Here is a 21007-nt window from a genome sequence, read left to right on the forward strand (position 1 = left end):
TATGACGATGTTTGCTAATGGTGTCGGAAATAATGACGCTGCCCTATCCGTTTGAGATATAACAACACAATGTATGGTGGAATTGTCTCTCTTCCATTGGTCTACAAAAAAGTCCGCGATGGTGTATAATGTCATCTTTTAAAAATAATTTAGTTAGTCTCTGGAATAATATAGGAAAAATAAACAGCTTATTCGAAGACCCTCTTATACTGGCCCGGGCAAGGCGAGCTAGCGTGTTGTTGGGTGTTACAAATGACCTGTACTTACAGTATTTGTATGTGGTGTTGGCACTTGTCCGGAATTGCGTTTTTTACCCGACTGCGACGGTGCAAAAAGGTGGGGGTTTTTGTTCGGTAAAGGTATCACGTGATTAGGCATAAGTAATTCTTGATTAATGATATCAAGCATCTATTTGGTGGCTATGTAACCTGACGTGGAAGACGAAATTTTGAAATCCGTAGATACCAAACTCAAAAGGTTTTCATACCCGAGATAGTAAGCAGTAGAGTAATGGATACTAACACTATACTTATGAGTTAAATATGTTACGGAGCGTCGCATTTCCTATCCCAACGTATTGGACAGTCACCTGCATAATATGTGACTACTATTTGAAAGCCGCAAAAATAAGTGACACGCTCTTGTGGGTCTACATATAAGATGGTGTCAGATATTTTTGCGGCCTTTGTTGTGTAACAAAATATTGCAGGTGACTGGGATTATGTATAAAGGCTATTATTAGTATTCGCTACACAAAATTACACCAACACACATATCTTTACTTTATATTGTACGTAGGTATCATACGGTTCCCTCATTTTCGCGCACCGTAGGTATAAACTCGATATTACTGTTGTAGTAACCGCTAATCTACCTTTTAATTACTAGAACAAACAATGTACATAGGTATCCTAGGGTTAATTAGTATTTCACCCCTCGCCTAGACTAACTAGGTCTTAATTTTTGAAAGGGGTTACTATTTGCATGTTGATGTGAAGAATCTAGAGCATATACTGAATATAAATGTAGGAATTAATTTCTTTTTAAATGCGAGTTGCCGAAAATGATTCAAACGCTGAAATATTTTACACGTTTGTAAATAGAACGGAAGTCTCAAACTACCTAACTCATTAATTTAGTCTTGTGAAGAAATAATTTCATTAAGTAGGTACTTAACTACTTGCCACCTACCAATTTACCACCTATAGTTCGTTTTTAAGTAAAAAAACACCAATTTACCACCTATAGTTCGTTTTTTCAGCATTAGAAAGAACTTGAAAGAAGGTTTTAAAAATCAGTAACTATTACTGAGAGCAGAAAAATATAAATGATCGTATTAGATTCATAATTGTTACATATTTGCAGTAACTTATTTTTAAAATGTGTTTTTCAATTAAAAGACGCATCAAGATTATTTATATACCTTATTTACATTTACTTTTAGGGTTCCGTATCTAAAATAATATACCGGGTGTGGCCTGTAACACGAGCAAATAATTAAAACATAGATTGTACTCCTCAAACAGTGACACTTTTTTCAACAACATTTAAAAATTATTAAGTATTTAGGCTCCCTATTTTTCATACAAAATAAATATTATCTTCAATGGACGCCATCGCCACGCCATATCATTGTGATTGACGTTGCTTGTCAAGCCTTATACATAGCAAAATTCGCAATACATTGCGTCTTTGAATAACTTTTAAAGTGTATTAAAAATCAAAGTACAAGTTATTTTTAAAAGTCGCTGAACAAATGTTGATCAGTATGAGGAATACAGCCTTCAGTTAAATTTTTTGCTCATATTACAGGCCACACCCAGTATGTCAGTACGAGCGAGATGCATAGAAAGTAAATTACCTACGTTCACGATAGCGTTTATGTCAATGCCAAAGTGATGGTAGCCGTACTGTTTAATTCTGAAATTCCAATTAAGAAAATTTATAACTATGGCCTGTGCACACAGGCTTGCGTGTGCGTGCGCCAAAATGTTGAAGTCGCACACGCACACGTCACGCAAGCGGTGTGACATCTCTCATAACGATATGTATACTACAACGCTACACGCGCACGTGCACGTCACGCACACGCAGCCGGTGAGCACAGGCCTTTAAACTTATGACAATCCAATGCATGACAATAAATAGGTAGAGATAGATTCAATAGGTAGGGAATTTGTAGATAATAAAATCGTCTGGTGATAACCAAAACTCACTACTAAAAACAATCAAATGAAAATCAACTTTATTATGGTACTAATACGGTTCACTATGGCTATGAACTCGTGATGGGACTTAGTGACTTTTGCTTGTCACCCGTTAAAGTAGTTGCTCAATAATTATTTTACTAGATACGCATAACGCAAAAACGCGACACACCAGTGTCTGCGTCGAATTTTCACGCAGATATTAACTTTGTACAGTCGCCAAGCGGCCAAGGTGGTCAAATCTATCTGAATATGCACTTTAACGTCTATACAATAGAGCCATTGTTTAAATATTTGTGAACACCTTGGCCGCTCCACTACCTATACCACTGACGGCGACTGAGGAGCGAACCAATGGGCGGAGGCGGAGCTTCCCGATTATATATGTGGGTCAAAACTTGAGAACTACCAACGGTATTGCAGTAATTAAGTACATTCAATATTCCCTGATAATCCCATTAATTTCCTGCTCATGCGTGCACTCAAAGTAAAAAAGCAAAAAATACAAAATGAAATCAAAACCTTAATTGCTACGATTTCCCGCAGAAAACTCGCACAATGGTATTTACGTAATTTTCTTGCAATTAGCCGTCTTATCGATAAGTATGAGGTAAAACAAAAATTCGGTTACAGGTAATCAGCATGCAAATAAGAGGGGGGTGCGTGCTTATCCGTTGGCCCACATCTGGGCGAGTGGGCAAGGCCGCGGCCTCGGCGGGCGACAGCGGACCCGACTTTATAGCAGATGCCTTTATGGTAATATTATTGGAACAACACTGAGTGACTGGCAACACTGAGTGATGTGTAATTTTTGAATTAGCTACGCTGCCCATTTAGACGATGCGAGAACTCGCATGCGAGTTTCATACCATTGCGGGTTTTGTTTAGTCGGTTGAATTGGACGTAACCAACAGTCCGCAATGTAACTAAAATCGAACGCAAGTTCGCGCGCCGTCTAAATCTACACTTAGCGTTTATTCAAACTTGTATTATTAGTTATTACAGCCAAGAGAAAACCTTTTACTTTTTATGGAAATTTTCAAGCCCTAAAGTATAGTGTTTGCTCCATAGTATAATATGGAGAGTACAGGAGATATTACCCGTTCGGAGTATTATCAATAAGATATTTAGAATTGTGTGAAAAATAAACTTTATGGTAAATGATTATGGCTATTTATTTAATGTACCTACCTTGTTAACTTACAGTCACAAATTGACCCGATACCGAGGGTGTCTCTGCTTTAATAAAGGTCACAAAAGGTCTTAATGAAAGTTGAATTAGTACTAAAATAAACGCGACCTGCGATTAACTCCGGTTAATGAACCTTATATATATATAAGGAATATAAGGTACCTAACGTGCTTATGCGTATTTTTATGATATTCATTTAAATTAATGTACCTACGTATTTAAGCTTTCTAACCCGCACATAAAATCATTAATGGCTAAGGGGGCCAGATGTGTGAAATAATCTGCACACGCTCTCAAAAATAAAATACTATTCTAAACGTAAACATTCTGCGCGCTTAAGTAGTTATTTCTGATGCTGACTGTACTCGTACAGATGTATACAAAAGTGCTATAAGTCACACTTTTCATAAAAGTATTAAACTCGGAAAAGTGCACTGGTGTATAAAAAGACGAACACGCGACAGCTTTGCCACGCAAAAACAAACGAAGTTCTATCCTTCTCACACGCTATCAGTAAGCATGTAGTAGAGCGAGACGCGACTAATATGCATGTGGCACGCAGCCATGAGTGAATTCAGTATCGTGGAATATGATACCAATTTGATATATGTATATCAGAGATTTGCGATAGAACAGTATAATTTAGATTTAGCTAGAGTAAAATAATGCGTAATGATGTACAGCCGTATTCGAACAATATCTAGTACTTGACAATGAGATAGGTCAAGTACTAGATATTGAAACGATATGGATTGGATATGTCAAACAAGTGTCAAAAGTGACGTTTTTGTTTGTAGAGACGTCAATATTGACACTCATTTGACACTGACATATCTAATCCATATCGTTTTTAGATCCATGAATTGACGTATCTTAAAGTTAGAATCGGGCCGGTATACACGTAAACGTAATAATTATTGTCTTGGTAATGTATTTAATTTGCTCCTTAAAAAACCGAATGTACTAATGTGACTAGTTTTTTTTTAAATATTGACATTTATAAACATGCTTCTATCATACACTATATCTCCATTTGTATGTAGGTACTTACTTATACTTAATTAAGACAATAATTTTTGATTTATAATTTTTATTTTTATTTGTTAGCTTTAGTTGTAATTTAATTTGTAATCTGTATCCTTTTTGTAGTTAAAATATACAAAAAAATACAAAAAAATGAGCATTGTTGCATTGATTTTTTTGTCGTTGTCAATCTTTTGTCAAGAAGCAGCACTGATAATTCCGCTACTCGATGCTAGATGTCCACTACGAAAATAATAGTCGTTTTTGTCCTAGAATGTATGGAGAGAGCACTCTATGTATTTTTTTCTCTATTCCAAGACGAACGTCAAAATCATATCAAAACCAGTTCAAAGCGTAACAATGAAATCAGAACCACGCTCCATGTCTGCGCTGTATCGCCTGGTCACTCTTGCCCTACATTATTTCACCGTTGCCGTTTCATATTCTATTTGGTCCTTTCATATTTCACTGGGTCACGCAACACTTCACTAACCTTACTTAACCTAACTTCATAATGGCGGATTAAGTTTATGAGATTCTTTTAAGATTGTTTAAATGCAAATAGGACCGCAGGTTTATAAATTTATAAACCTGTGGTCCTATTTATTTTTAATTTATAAAAAAAGTAGAATTTCTTAAACTTATGAAGATTTTGATGGCAAACATCTTCGAGATGGACTGCTTTAGTTCGGTTTGGTATGAAAACTTTGTTTTAGAATATGCAGGTAACTCAAGTAAGGAATATGCTTCGTTAAAAGTTCATGACGACACTTGCGTCACGACTCTACAATGAATTTTCACTACAAATATATATTATTGTAATAAAAAACTTTAATAAACAATGTAATGATAGGCGTTAATTGAGTCAAGTAACAGTAAATAGTAGCGAAATTTTCTCTTTCTCTTATAGTAGCGAAAATTAAGCGTAGCAAACGCTAGACTCGCATGTGCGTCATGATGTGCAATTAAATAATTTGTGACAACTTACCTTAAAAGTTTTGTACGAAGACACCACGTACGAAGCGCCATCTTCAAGCTCCTCCAGTCTATACTTCCTATCGCCATCCATTCCGAATATGAACCTCGCTCCTCTCGGCAGTTCCAATCTCTCCGATAATCTGTCCAGCAAAGCATCCATCGACGCCAGATCTCTGCCCGGTTTAAATCGGAACTCCACGCCAGGATGGAACGGGTCGCCATTTCTGTAGAAGGTCACTCGTCTAGCTTTCCAGAAGTTGAGGTTAGCGTAGCGGCTAGCAGGCTCGTTCCTAGGACGCGCTGTCGCTTCGGAAGCTTCAGAGACGTCGTCAGGACGCTGCGGCGGGGACGCCGGACGCGACGACCGCCAGTCCCCCGGTTCCCTCTCGTCGTCGGACGGCGGCTGGGGCTCCGGCTCGGGCGCCGGCGGGGGCTCTGCTACGGGCGCGGGCTCCGCTGCCGCCTGCGAACGAGAACGTCTCTGACGCGGCCGGAGCAACCGACGCGACATACCGCGCGACCGCCGCTCACAGACTGCCGCGCGCCCCCTCACACACTTTCAATCAACTACTTATCTATATCAAGATGACCCATTCATGAATGAGATACACGTGTGTAGCATACGAGGGGTGTCGACGCTCGTCGAGTCAATTTGCGTTACGAGCGAAATGTTTACCGTCTGAAGGCTTCGACATAAATGGCTCTACGCTGAAACGCTACATGACTTCATAGTTTCGTAAATGTGGTATAATTTTGTAATGATTCGTCGTACGAAAACTGGCTAGTCATCGATGAAGTTTTTTGATAAGAACGACATGACTAAGTATACATACAGTCATGCCACGAAAACTGTTTGTTTTTCAGGTACCAAAGTTATGATTGATCGTATTACATTACATTCATTATGCGCTAGTAAGTAATTTCGAAACATGCTAAAATTACTCGAATATACCTACACTCATATTATATACGTACAAAGTGCATCAAAGGCTTAAGAAACAGTCATTTGATTTACAATAATGAGCTCTGTGAATCGTTGTTTTAAAGTTGTATTTTGTAAAATTTTAACAAGAAAAACTTTTTTCATCAAGTTTATGGGGGAAAATAAGGCTTCATAAAAATGCCTTTATAGCTTTACGAATGTAGTTAGGCGTTTTGAACTGTTAGCTCACACCTAAGGGGGATAAATGGTGGTAGGTATATGTTTGTTGTGATCTTTTAGGTATTGAAAATTGTTATAATTTGGTGCTAAATTCAATTAACCTGCCAAATGTGTAGTGGCTGTTACTTTAAGGGTCACTCATATAACTATAGGCATAGGTATATTATTAGGTATATACTTAGGTTTATTTATTCTTGCATTGAAATACATAACTCTCTGTCGGGAGTTTAAAACTAAACAGCCACAACAATAAATGTGAAATAATGGAAGGATCAATCAATGCGCATTGACATTATACAAATCTTATTTCATTAAAAAAATGAATGATTGGATTGATTATTAGCATACCTAGATCCTTTCACTTATCTATTTAAAGCTGAATATTATATTAACAATATTCTCGAAAACTAGAGTTAGACTTTAGACAAAGGAAAGTCGACAGCGATTTTGATAGCCCACGCAGTGCAAGTGTTATTTATACGTCATAATTTCATAGAAGTTGACGTTTAAAATGACACTTGCACTGCGTGGGCTATCAAAATCGCTGCAGACTGTTCTTGGTCTAACTCTATGCGTTAATTTCATACATACAAAAATCGTACTCACAACAACAGCAGCAGCCATATTCTCCTCCGATGTCATCAATCACCGCATGAGCACACACAACAACAAATGACAATCGCGATTCCAAATTCAAATTCTCAAATATAAAAACGCGCGAAAACCGTCACGATGCGCGGCGCGAATGTAGCAAAACGTCAGTTTCCGGCGCGTTTTATACTAAGCACTGTGATTAGTTTTAGTTTTAATTAAATATGCAAATGGTAAAGATGGAGTCGACCGGTTATGTTTTGTGAACGGAACCGAGTGAGGAGCGCAAAGGACGCGGGGTAGCGGCCAGCGCTCCCGAGCGCGTCACGCTAGCAAGGCCAGTTGGGGGTGAAATTTCAATAAGTGTGTCAGTTATGTTCGTTTGGGTTATGATCGAATGTGGGAGAAAAAATAGCTTGGTTACGTAGGAAACAATTGAAATCGAAAACTACTCATTGTTGATAATAATAGTATTTTTTATTCGTTATTTTCTTAGGTATGTGTACACATCAACAATCGGTAGGTAAGTACCTAAATAGATAAAGATAAGATCAAGATAAAGATCTTGCGCCAAAAAATTGACGCCGTTGTTCGTTAGTAAAAACCAAAGCTCTACAATAGGCTACGGCGTAGCGCTAGTGGAAAATAATTGTATCAGTGATATTTTGATCATTTTGTATAATTTTTACGTTTTCTTCTAAAGTCTTGAGTCTCGAGTCATAACACCTATCGACGTAAGATGAAATAGGCCAACATTTAGCAGTAAACTACGTGTGACGACCAAACAAGGGATATAACAAACAAGCCGCGGGGAAGGCTTGTTTGTTATATCTTTTAGTTTTGGTATTTTTCTCAGTAAGTTAATAAAATTATCAAAAATACTGCTCAATCTGCTCTTGCTGCATGAACGTACGCCAGCCGTTCACCGGTCAACAAAGCATAGTTGGCATGACTATGTAAAGTATGTAATAGATGTAGATGTAGGCTAAGGCTGTATTTTTTCGCTCTCGCTCGTGTTTGCCTTTTTACTGCTTCCAATTACCACGCGGGGTTTATACTGGGGAAATGGGGTTTTGTAAAATAATAAGAGGGTCGTATATTTTGTAGAGAAACGGTTTTTTATAATAAAGTTGATTTTACTAAATTATTAATCGTGACGTCATGATGTCCTGAGCTACCAAGTAGTAGTACTAACTAACCTTAACTCGATCTTTATTTGTAAATAATAAATACATTTACAAAATGTGAACAGGCAAAGAAGTACAGTCAGCAACAAAAGTAGCGGAACATAATACTCGTCAGCTTTTTTTTCATGCTGACTGTATCTACTCACTGTAACAAGATTTCAAATTCGGATATTTTTGTGTAACTCTATTCATACCAATACAAAATCGATATTCCGGTGCTCAGCACAAGTTTCCGTGCTAACCGTAATAAAGCGACGGGCTGTAAATCCTGGCTCGACGGTGAAAAGTAGACCTTAGATACCCCCCAGCGGGCAGTTAAAGATACATCTAATTATTCGCAGTTTTAGGCACTTTTGTAGTAGAAGTCTTTCAATAGGTCTTGCTGCATTGACGCACGCCAGGGCACTATTTCTTGAAAACAAATAATTATTGTTTTCTTATGGGGCAAAGTTGTTGTTAGGGCAAAACAGTCGGTGGTTCGAATAATGGAATCTTGAGCGTTGCGAGGGTTTCCAGGCACGAGGATTAAGCAAACTGCTCCCGAGTGAAACACAAATAATTTTGGTATCGAAATTGTTTTTTTGTTTACTTCACAATTTATATAACAATTATTTTGCATTTTAAATATTAGGTACTTACGTGAATGCTAACCTATACCGTAAAACGGGGTGAGTAGGTTTCGCGGGGGGAGTTGGATTGCGAACCAACCATTGCGTGCACAAGTATCATCTCACCAGAAAACTTAATTGCCGAAATTCAGGAACGCCAAGTGAGAGCGTGTAATATCATAATAAATGGAATCCCAGAATCGGACCTTCCTGACCCCGAAGAACGACAGGCACATGATATGGAAGAAGCTCTAAAAATAATAAGAAAAATATCACCTGCATGTCGTGCCCCTCTGCAAACACATAGATTAGGTAAGCATAAGGCCAACAAAACCAGAATGTTGAAAGTACGCCTCCATTCCAAAGAAGATGCAAAGGCAATTCTCAGCAACAACAAAAATAGGACCGGCTCGAATATCAGCATATACTCTGATAAAACTCCTCAGCAGCAGAGCCATTTTAACAATCTAAAAAAGGAATTAGAAGACAGAACCGCAGGTGGTGAGCTTAACCTAACAATAAAATACCATAAAGGTACTCCTAAAATAATCGAATTGCCAGCAAAAAACTGACAGATCAGCGTCTCGCAAAGGAAAATACTTACCAACTCACCACCAGTTATGAGAATATTGCAACAAATAAACAGTCACTTAATTTTCTTTACGCAAACGCAAGAAGCGTAATGAAGCCTGGAAAACTCGACGAACTAAAATGCACTATAAAAGCCATAAAAAACCCCATTCATATAATAATTTTAACAGAAACCTGGATCAAATCCGATACCGATCTAGAGCGAATTCAAATATCAGGGTACACACACTATTCGAACTACAGAACAGACATGCGAGGTGGTGGTGTCTCCATACTTGTCCGTAATACTCTAAAGCATAGTGAAATTACGAGTATCAATGCTGATGGCAGCCACTATCTATGGATACGCCTAGAAAAATACGCCTTAGACATTGGTGCTATCTACAGAAAACCAGAAAACTTACACCTTCAATCATTCCTTGACACCTACTCGGATCAGCTGGACAAATCTTCAAGAGCTATTATCTTTGGAGACTTCAATATTAATATCCTAAGCAATGATCGTACCGCAACAAACTACAAGCAGATTATAGAGGAAAACGGATACAAAATATTGAATCAAGTAGATGAAACTTACGCCACGAGAGTTACCAATACCACAAATACGATTATAGACCACGTCTGTACTAATTTAACAGATAATTCTTTTCATCTGGCATTGATAGAGTCAGCAATGTCCGATCACAAACAGATATACCTGGAACTAAAGAAACATCAGCCTAACCGTGCGCTGAAAGTCAAATATGAGTCGATAAACTACGAAACACTCTACAAGACGGTACAAACGATAGACCTGAACTGTGACTTTGAATATCTTGAGTTGGAAAACAAGCTGCTATCATGCATAAAACTTAGCAAAGTGCCAAAGGTCAAGATTCAAAATTGCCCCAGACAGGACTGGATCAATAAAGAAATTATTAGAGGAATAAATAAACGAAACACCTTATTTCACGAATTAAAAAAAAAACCAGCAGATGCAAACATAAAAGAAAATTTTATCAAGGAACGTAACCGAGTCACAGAGTGTATACAAAGTACAAAAAGCAGTTACTACCAAAAAGCTTTCAACGACTGCCAAACAAGTCCTCGAAAAATGTGGAGACTAATAAACAGCCTGGCAAGGAACAAAATTGAAGAAGTGCGCATCCCTTCAAAGCTACTTACAGACTCAGCAACAATAACGGACCCAAGGGAAATCTGTGAATGTTTTAACGAATACTTCTCAAATATTGGTGCAACGCTAGCAAGTAAATTTTCATCAAATTCAAACTGCGCTTCTAATACGTCTCGGGTACAAACCTCACTAACAGAGTTTACACAAGCAACGATTCAAGAAGTTTCAGCAATAATAAATAATTTAGATGTAAATACAAGCGCAGGATTGGACGGGATATCAGTAAAATCAGTAAAATGCATAAAGGATTTAATAATCGATAAACTAACTGAGTGTTTCAACCACTGCTTAATATCTGGCTACTTCCCCAATAGCTTAAAACTTGCTAAAGTTACACCTATACACAAATCTTCCACCAAAACAGATCCTGGGAATTACCGCCCAATCTCTGTCCTTCCAGTACTCTCAAAGATACTTGAAACTCTGCTGTATAGTCGTCTTGGAAGCTACCTTGATTCGATAAATTTCTTTTATGACAAACAGTATGGGTTCAGGCCGCAATCAAACACATTGACGGCAACAATAGATCTTGTTACTAAAATAAAAGTTAGCATAGACCAAAAAAAAATAGTACTCGGGGTTTTTATCGACCTTAAAAAAGCCTTTGATACTATTAGTCATCCTGTTCTCTTGGAAAAATTGAAAGACGCTGGTTTGGGTGGCACGGTTCTAAAAATGTTTCAATCATACCTTGAAAATCGGAAACAGATTGTAAAATTAGGTGAGCATGAAAGTAGTCCGCGAAATGTCACTTTTGGCGTTCCCCAAGGATCTATTTTAGGTCCTCTACTTTTCTTGATTTACATTAATAACTTAAGCCAAATAGGTCTAAAGGGCGATGCTACCCTGTATGCAGATGACACAAGTCTCTTTTATTACGGTCATTCTCTTAGCGATATAATATCTGATGCTCAGAGCGATCTCAACCTTCTTAGCAAATGGTTTAAACGTAATATCCTAACTGTAAATATTAGCAAAACCAATTATATAATTTTTTCACCAAAAAACAAAAAACTGACTAATCACCAACATCTGACTATTGATAACTACCCAATTAATAACACTGACCAAGAAAAATATTTAGGTTTAATATTGGACAAAAAACTAACCTGGCAGCCTCATATTGAGAAAATCAAGGCAAAAATGACTGCTTTGACCGGTTCACTGAAAAGTATAGTGCGTTGTTTGCCTAAAGGAGTCCGCTATACAATATACAACACTTTAGTAAAACCACACATCGAATACTTAACTGAGCTATGGGGTACTGCACCGCCAACTACCTTGAACACTCTGCAAAGAGCTCAAAACAAACTAATAAAGGTTTTATTTCATTTAAATTTTTTAACCCCGACAACAACAATCTACAAAGAAACCAAAATTCTAAATATTCACCATGCTTACATATACCACACCTGTATACTAATTAGAAAAATACTACTGAAAGACCTACATATTCAAATTTCGTTTACAAAAAAGGATCAAATCCAAAAAATGAAACTCCGAAATGCAAATAACCTTGTCCTCCGGCCGCCGCGAACAAACTACGGCAAGAAATGTATATTGTATGAAGGAGCCAACCTGTACAACAAACTTCCCAGCGACATCAAAGATGCCAAATCACTGAGTACATTTAAACTATTATTAAAGCAACACCTTCTAAAACTCCTATAAAATATGTTTAATAATTTATAAATACAAGTACTTATAAATAGTTATAAAAGGAATAGTTGAAATTAATTAACATTAAAAGTTCATCAACCTAATACCATAATTATTAAAACATGTAGTAAATAATTAATACAATAAAAAATCTGTATAAATAAAAAATACAAAAACTTAACTAAACTTAGTACCTATATAAATAAAAAATAAAAAAATATATAAAATAAAAAATAAAAAATAAAATAAAAAATACAAAAAAATTAAAAAATACAAAAAATATATATACTATAAAAAACAAAATTCCTAAGGCCCGAGCGTAGTTGAATGCATGCACTTACTTAGCCACTTCCATGCTCTTTACATCGACGCAATACTGGTTGTCTTATCTACTGCGAGTACGTCACGTGTACCTGCGCTTGTACTTACCGCACAGCGCGATGCGCTCCTAGCAACCACACTTCTATTAAACTTGTTTGCATGTTTTGTTTCTACCTGACACGCACCGCTTTTGTTAGATATAAAAATAAATTGTATTTTTACTACGTACATACTTACTAGCGCGGCACGATCATCATATTTATAAGTTTGCTCACTAATTTAATTAAATTTTTAATCGATTGTTGTATTTTCTCATATAAGTGAATAACTGTTATTCTTATGAGAAATAAAGATCTTTAAACCGAACCCAGAGTTTCATTTTTGAGTAGCTACTTTAATTTTTGGGCTTAGGTTGCTCTCAAAGTAATTTGATTATATTTTTAGACATATTTTTTCTTCTTTTCGCAACACTAAGCTGCCAAATCATACAATTTAGAAACACAAATTCACTGTCAAAGTTGATGCTCGAAATCGGCGGATTTTTAGTTGAATTTAACTTTGTTTTTAAGTGATGTTTACCAAAGTAAGTGTTCATCCACCTTTCGGATATCGTTTATATACTTACATGGCTTATCATTGGAAACAGAAAAACTTAAGTTATAATTTCTTTATTTGAAATAGTTTTAACATAGAAAACGATCCAACCGCATTTGAGAATTTTTATGGGGAGAGTAGGGTTGTACTGAGGGGTGAGTTGGCTCGACAACGGGGACAGTTGGGTCATGAATGGGGAGAGTTGGTGTTACGAACGGGGTGTACCGGTTTGATAGAGGGGGGAGTTGGTGTTCGTAGTTCAGGGTTGTCGATTTACACAAGTAGTCAAAAGTGTCTTACATTATGATAAAATGGTAAATATTATTTAAAAAAAAATACTGAAGTAGCGGAGGAATTAAATAAATTGCAAATTAAATAAGTATGTTATATTAAAATTTGCATATTATTTATTTCATACAGTAATTATGGAAGTTGGTAGTCGATATTTGACCATGATTAAATGTCAATGTGCTGTGCTGATCATGCATTTGCATACCTAAATACGATACTACGTCGAAAGACGTCCCTTCTGACAACGCAGTGTCATGCTAGTCATGTGTTTGTATTGCACACAAAATTGTGTCACTACGGCGATAGATGTTTCTGTCTGTCGACGTGTCATAGTGTGTCATGCAGGTCATTAATTTCATATTAATGTTTTTGATGGGATTCACCTCACTAATTCCATATAGATCAAAATCTATTTATTCTAAATTGATCTATAAAACTATTTATACGTCATAAAAATCAGGGTCACTACTTACAGAAAAGATTAAACCGGTTTAAGTAGGAGCATAAATAAAACATAATTTTACTACATTAATAAAAAAATCTCTTGACAAGTCGAGCTATTGTCTTGATCCGAAAGTGTCAACCCTAGCAATTTTTCCATCTCACCCCATTGCTAAGCCTTATGACCCCAACTACAGGGTGAGCTGGCTTTGCCTACTATTATGAATTTTTCATTGAAACTATGCAATGAAGCAACAAACTATCATTGACAAACTAAAATTCATACCTCCGGAACACTTGTTTTGTATATAAATCAATGTGCCACATATAAAAATAAACTTTTATCCAGGTTTGAACTTCGATTTCCAGCCAACTCATCCCGTTTTACGGTACCTACCTAAATCACGTCAGTTTTTAGTTATGAAATCACGAGTATTGAGCATGGTACCTACCTTTTTTTGTGCTACATAATAGTAACATACATTAAATTGTATGCAACATATTTTTAAAAGCACATAATAAACTTAATGTACCGCATTAGGGCTTAAAGCTGTATCCAGACGAGACAATTTTTCTCCAATCTGATTAAATTCTCCGATCACATCAGCAGGTGCGGACACAAATGCAAATTGATGATTTAATTTGTGTACGTGTGGACGCTAGATGAGATTGACCAATTATTTTCCTGAACAAATCGACTGATTTCATCAGTTCCGTCTGGATACCCCTTAACGAGAACATTAATATTTCCTTTAAGTGTACGTACTCATACCTTGGTCAAAGTATTAGGTTACAATGAGCGGCATTCCATAATAATCCTTAATACCACGACATTAAGTCCATATGTTTTATAGGTACTTACCTCCATAAATGGTAAGTTTATGCAATACTTTGACCAATTATATGGTCATTAGGAAATAGGAATTACGCGAGAATGCACATTGCACAGGAATATACAGGGTGGTTCAGGAGACGTGAGCAGGACTAACACTGCGCATTTCGTAAATTATAAGCAACTGTTTCGTATCAGTATTAGTGAGGTTAACGTTCATTTTCTTGTCATGTTGAAAAAAAAAGTTATTAATTTATTTACGACATGCATGGTCACCCCACAATTATAATACTAAACTACCGATATTCTGTGTCAAATTGAATGTCATCACGGCCTAGTTACTTTTGAAAACTCGTATCTCACTAAGTTTGACAGTTTATATTCTTCGTAATCATAATGCTGTCATTACGGTTAAAGAGGTTTTATGTTTATTAATTAGGTCTTGTAGGGTGACCATGATTGTAGAGAATTAAATTTGCCCTCGCCAAAAAGTAAAAAAATAGGAAAAAGTGTGGTTGTGTCACCTAAATACGACGGTGATCGATCAATTATAAGTCACTGAGTGTGCAGGATTAGTCTTGCTCACGTCTCATGAATCACCCTGTATAAATAAAGTAATATCTCAAAGCTATACTGCTGTATTCGAACTTCAAGATATTCACAAGAGACGACACGTACTAGATCCATTCTAGATACGTTATAGTTTAGATATCAACTAGTTCTCTTTTGCAGCGCAATTCAGGCAACCAATGTCACCTTTACGTTAGATAGAGTAATATATCCATTAGATGTGATCTAAAGTCATATCCTGTGGAAATCGTTCAAGAGTATCTCCAGAATCGCGCAAATGTCAAATTTGACAGGTTAGATCTTAAACCATATCGTTATCGTATCTTGGAGACGTCTAAAAGATATCTAATAGATATCTATTTTGACCCCGAATCAGGCCCATAGTATCTCAGAGTTCGACCATGATAAGTCTGCAACGATTTTGATAGCACGCTTATCTCGGTCTGACTGAACTAGCTGTTCTTTAACGGGCTTTGAGATAGAATCGGTAAAAAAATTAAAAATATTTAAATTATGAATGCTGGATCTAATGTTCAAAATGTAACCAGGCCGCGTAGCCAAGACGCCAATCGCTTACGCTTCGTAGCGATCGAAACGCAACTGTCACTGTCACACTAATATGGAAGAGTGATAGAGAGACATAATGCTTTTCGTTGTCGAAGTGATAGCGATTGTAACCTTGGCTAGGCCGGCTGTACGGATGGGTAGGTTATGAATATTATGATGGTCGTTCTCGACTACGTGACCGCGTGATAAAACGGTGTCCATCAATTTCTAACCCATGGTGTTAAAAAGTGACAGTTATTTTATCACGTAGATAAAGATGGATAAAGCCATCCATAATACGCCGGCTGTTCAGTATGACCTATATATTAGAACTAAGGGTTAAAAAACAAGCTGTGTATAAGCTAATTGAATAATACCTCTGAAGCTTAGCCGTTAACGGTCGCGTGAAATGTCGCCTTCAAAGACGCTAGTTAAGTGATTACTGATTAGCGTTGTTCAAGAAAACTGTTTCAATATGATGCATGGCACCAATTTTATGCATGCCGTGTGCTTATAATATTCTATTTTTAATACCACATCGGTGGAAAGCATACCCGGCCCGCCTGATGGTAAGCAGTCACCGTAGCCTATGGACGCCTGCAACTCCAGAGGTGTTACATGCGCGTTGCCGACCTTTTAAAAACATGTGAACTCCTTTTTTGAAGAACCCCATATTTACTTGAGTAATAACATATACTAATCTATGCAGTCTAGCACATTTTATTTTTAGCTTAATTTATTTAATTACAACTTGTGACCTGTTTTTTAAACTTAAACACATTTTAAGCACTTTGTGATTATTACGGCCAAATTTTATAGCAATTATTGTTCCTAAAAACTTGATTCAGATTGTCTTAAATAATGCTTCATTTTATATTCATAGTTTTTAGGTTTTATTACGTGGCGTCACTAATATAGGCACAATTTTTTTTGCTTTTATTTAAGACGAAAGTGGAGTACCCGCGCTAAAGAGGACTTTTTTGTACGTTAAAGAGTTCTAAATGAATCATCATCATCATTGGCCTGTCACATCAATAAGATGATGGTTTAAACAGCGTCTATATTAAGAGTGCGGCACTTCCGCAAATGACTATTAAGCCCAATGCGAGAGCGGCAGCCGCGACCGCATAGCTGGCAGGAGAATGCCGTGCCCGGTGACGAAGGTGGGAGAGCGGCGCGTTGGTGTCTCAGTTCTCGCCTAGTGTGAAGAAGGCTAAACCACGCTTTATCGTGTGCAACTACCCCTTCACCCAGGGTTTTCCTCCAGTGGTCGCGATCTTCAGTCTCCCTTTCCCAGTTGGTGGGAACGATCCGGAAGGACAACATGTCTCGCTTTGCGCTATCCTTAAAACGAAGCATTGGTCGCCCAACCGGTCGTTTAGCGTGCGCTATTTCGCTCAGGAGAGTCTTACGTGACAAACGAGAGGGCTCCATCCTGTGCACGTGCCCCAGCCAGCGTAATCGTCTCTGTTTCAAGATTGCTGTGATACTGGGTAAACGTGCGATGCTAAGTACCTTCTCGTTTGTGACTCGATCCTTCCACGAGATGTTTAAAATGCGTCGAAGGCAGCACATATGGAAGTTGTTCAATTTCCGTTCCTGTTTGGCATACGATGTCCAAGTCTCAGCACCGTACAAGAGTATGGACAAAATACATGTCTGGTAAACGATCATCTTTGTGTTTACGGTTAGATGTTTATTATACCATACTCTTGTATTGAGCTCTAAATGAATATATAAATACTAATATCAAGCAAGTAAAAATATAAAGTTATTAGTTTCCTTGCATAGGTAAGTAAGTTTATTATACGTGGACCTTAATTGCTTTTAAATATCTAAACAATAAAGGAAATAAAGATCTTGCGATAGGTAACTACTAATTAGCCTATACCTATATCTACAGTACTAAGTATACCAAGCGAAGCATTCTCCGACTTAGTGCTAAATCTCAACCTAGATCTAAAGTCGGTTATATTGGCAACAACTATGTGGCTAAATTTTATAATTCACTTACAATGTGACGTAGCTCGAGTAGCAGTTCGTAGACCCCCTACGAAGTGCTACGGGCTACGGCGTAGACCAGTATTGGGAACGTGCGAAGTCGGTGGCGCTGATCGTCACAAACACAGGTAATCTTATGGAATGTCCGACATTAGTACTAGCGGCAGCCGCTTGAACTAATTTTACTCCATAAGATTTAACCTAGAAATTCCGCCAAAATGAGGGCAGCACCAGTCGTGCACATAGCGAAGGGCTTTATTTGCTTAAAATTAACAAAATGATTTTAGAAAACCGGGGCCGATTGCATAACAACTTTTAACTAATAATATTAGCGGAAGTTTCTTTCCTATTCCTTTGGTTAGAAAGAGACTTCCGCTAATTTTATTAGTCACAAGTTGTTTTGCAATCGGCTCCTGGTTGGTAATAAATTGTAGATTAAATATAAATACCCGCGCGGCTTGTTCCTAAATTATTTATACACATAAGTGTGAAGTTTAGCAAATAAGTAATTATAAGTATTAATTTGAAAATATGATAAGATAAATAAAATGACTTTTCTTTCTTTTGAAAGTTTATTTAAATCTATTAAATATATTTAAACGGATCACTGACGTACCTAGGTATTTTAAGTAGAAGATTACTCGACGTGTTTCGCCCCATGACGAGTAGCTTCAACTGGAACACGCGTTGGCGGATCGACGCAGACCCGCTTAAAATACGTGAGTGACCCTTTTAATATATTTACTCATAAATATGTCAGTGTCTCGCGGAAGTATTGTATAATCGGTTAAATCCATCAATTATTTGGTTATTTAACCATATTTAAAAATTGTTTCTTGATAACAAAACTAGCCTTTTCGATTTATCAAGGTTGCCACGCAACGCACATCTCTGGGCGTGCCTCGCTGGGCGTCCATCCCTAATTCCAACCAATCACGAACCGGATGCGCTTGTTATGACAACGTGTCACCGCCGTGTCATCGCGACAACACACTGTTATCCGATATTGAAGCTTAAATCGAAGGGAGAGAGTTGAGGTTTGAGTGGGGGAGGAGATAGGAGGGTTTCCGCTATTGGCTGTTAATGATGACGTGATGAGTCTATCGAGGCCAATCACGAAGAGTGTTGAGATTAGCTTGTTTATATTGTCGTTAGGGGCTATGTATACATAGGTACATATAGCTACAGGAGGTGTAGAAAATATATATCTACTGAAGTCAACAAGGAGGTGTAGAAAATATATCTACTTAAGTACTAAAAATCCTCCTACCCTCAGCCCTCAGGGTACCCCTACCTCTTGAATGAAATCTATTTTGTAGGACTTCAGACGGACGATGTTTTTAGGGTTCCGTACCCAAAGGGTAAAACGGGACCCTATTACTAAGACTTCGCTGTCCGTCCGTCCGGCCGTCCGTCCGTCCGGCCGTCCGTCCGTCCGTCCGTCTGTCACCAGGATGATGTATTTCTGTTGCCGCTATAACAACAAATACTAAAAACAGAATAAAATAAAGATTTAAATGGGGCTCCCATACAACAAACGTGATTTTTGTCCAAAGTTAAGCAACGTCGGGAGAGGTCAGTACTTGGATGGGTGACCGTTTTTTTTTGTTTTTGTTTTTCTTGCATTATGGTACGGAACCCTTTGCGCGCGAGTCCGACTCGCACTTGCCCGGTTTTTTAAGTAATTTTTTCGAGGCAAAATTAAGCCTAATTTTTTCGATTCAATATTTAGTTGACCAAATATGAATAAACACGATATAAAAAAAATATCCAAACTTACTAAACGTTGTAGGGCGGAAACACGCACTACTTCTTATTTTATCGCCAACCTTGGTCCGATTAGAAACAGCCCGGTTGATCCGTATACCCATTCGTTACGCTTAACCTCAGCCGCCCAGAGACCTATAAAAAGGTTCCTGTTCCATTCTAATTTGAACTTTGTGTTGACAAACTCAAAATTTCATTTTGCTTGGCAAGGTTTGACGTATCGGCTAGAGGTTAAAATTAAGCTTTGTCAAAAAGTAACAAGTATGTCACTATTCAAAGACACTTACATCCTTTCTCTTCCGAGCATCGATATCGAATAGTAGAAGAACCGCATTCAAGTTTGCCCTTTATCTATTTCTAAGGCGTTCGATTTTGCACCTTGTTGCAAACGAAATGTGGTTCACTTTCGCTGTGCTTTTAATATGGAATTTGAACGAACTTCACTACGGGAATTTGGAATATTACGTCGCCTAATGTAATGTAACTAATGTAAGGGTAAAATTGGTCTGAAAACTGTGTCAATGGCTCTTAGCACTGAAGGGAATTGCAGGGACACATGCGAGAGCCGTAAGAATGTGAATTGCCGATAAATACATCGTAAAAATAATAAGTAGTTCATAAAAGCACCCGATACAAAAAAAAAATTGTCTTTGACGGCGCATGAAAAGTCATGACATGAATATTGGAGCGGCGTTAATAACAAGCATAAGCGCCATAAGGATATCACGCCGTTAGACATTCACTAGATATGAAATAGTAAAGATATGTGATGTTCCACGGCAAAAGGTACCTTATGGTGGCTGGCGCCGCGATTCGGGAAATGAATTAGAGATTTACTATAGATATGAAATAGTGAAGATATGTGACGTTCGACGGAAAAAGGTACCTTATACCGGCCGGCGCTTACGTCGCACAGCGCCGCAATAATATTGGAGCGGCGTTACTAATAGTTACTAATACATTCATAATCTAGGTACTTAATATGTTCTTATTCCATTAGCAAATAAAAAAATCTGCCAAAACCTAATTTCCCATCGACCGCTCAGACTATTCCACGTGGCAAAAATATGAACGCACGAACTTCGTGACACAATAGCGTGTGAGGTACGCTACGACAACTCTTTATCCGATAACACCATCCACCGATCTTACGCCCTTACAAACAAAGTTCAAAATCCAATGGCAAATTTATTAGCCGAGTAAAATCTATAAAGAACTTTCTGTATTTGTTTTAAGGTTGAAATTGGTTTGGTTTGCTTATGTTAAAACTTA

The 21007-nt window shown here is 37.4% G+C and overlaps 1 protein-coding gene across 1 annotated transcript in view; it reads right to left on the bottom strand.

The window, feature by feature from the left end:
• Positions 1 to 5982, bottom strand: part of LOC134665012 (echinoderm microtubule-associated protein-like CG42247) — a 48077-nt gene extending 42095 nt beyond the window's left edge. The window contains exon 1 of the mRNA XM_063521782.1: positions 5411 to 5982. Within this exon, the coding sequence (XP_063377852.1) occupies positions 5411 to 5911 (501 nt within the window). The 5' untranslated portion in view covers positions 5912 to 5982. The remainder of the gene's footprint in view (positions 1 to 5410) is intronic.
• Between the last annotated feature and the right edge of the window lie 15025 nt (positions 5983 to 21007).

The sequence above is a fragment of the Cydia fagiglandana genome, chromosome 6 (genome assembly GCF_963556715.1).
Source record: "Cydia fagiglandana chromosome 6, ilCydFagi1.1, whole genome shotgun sequence".
Lineage (NCBI taxonomy): Eukaryota > Metazoa > Arthropoda > Insecta > Lepidoptera > Tortricidae > Cydia > Cydia fagiglandana.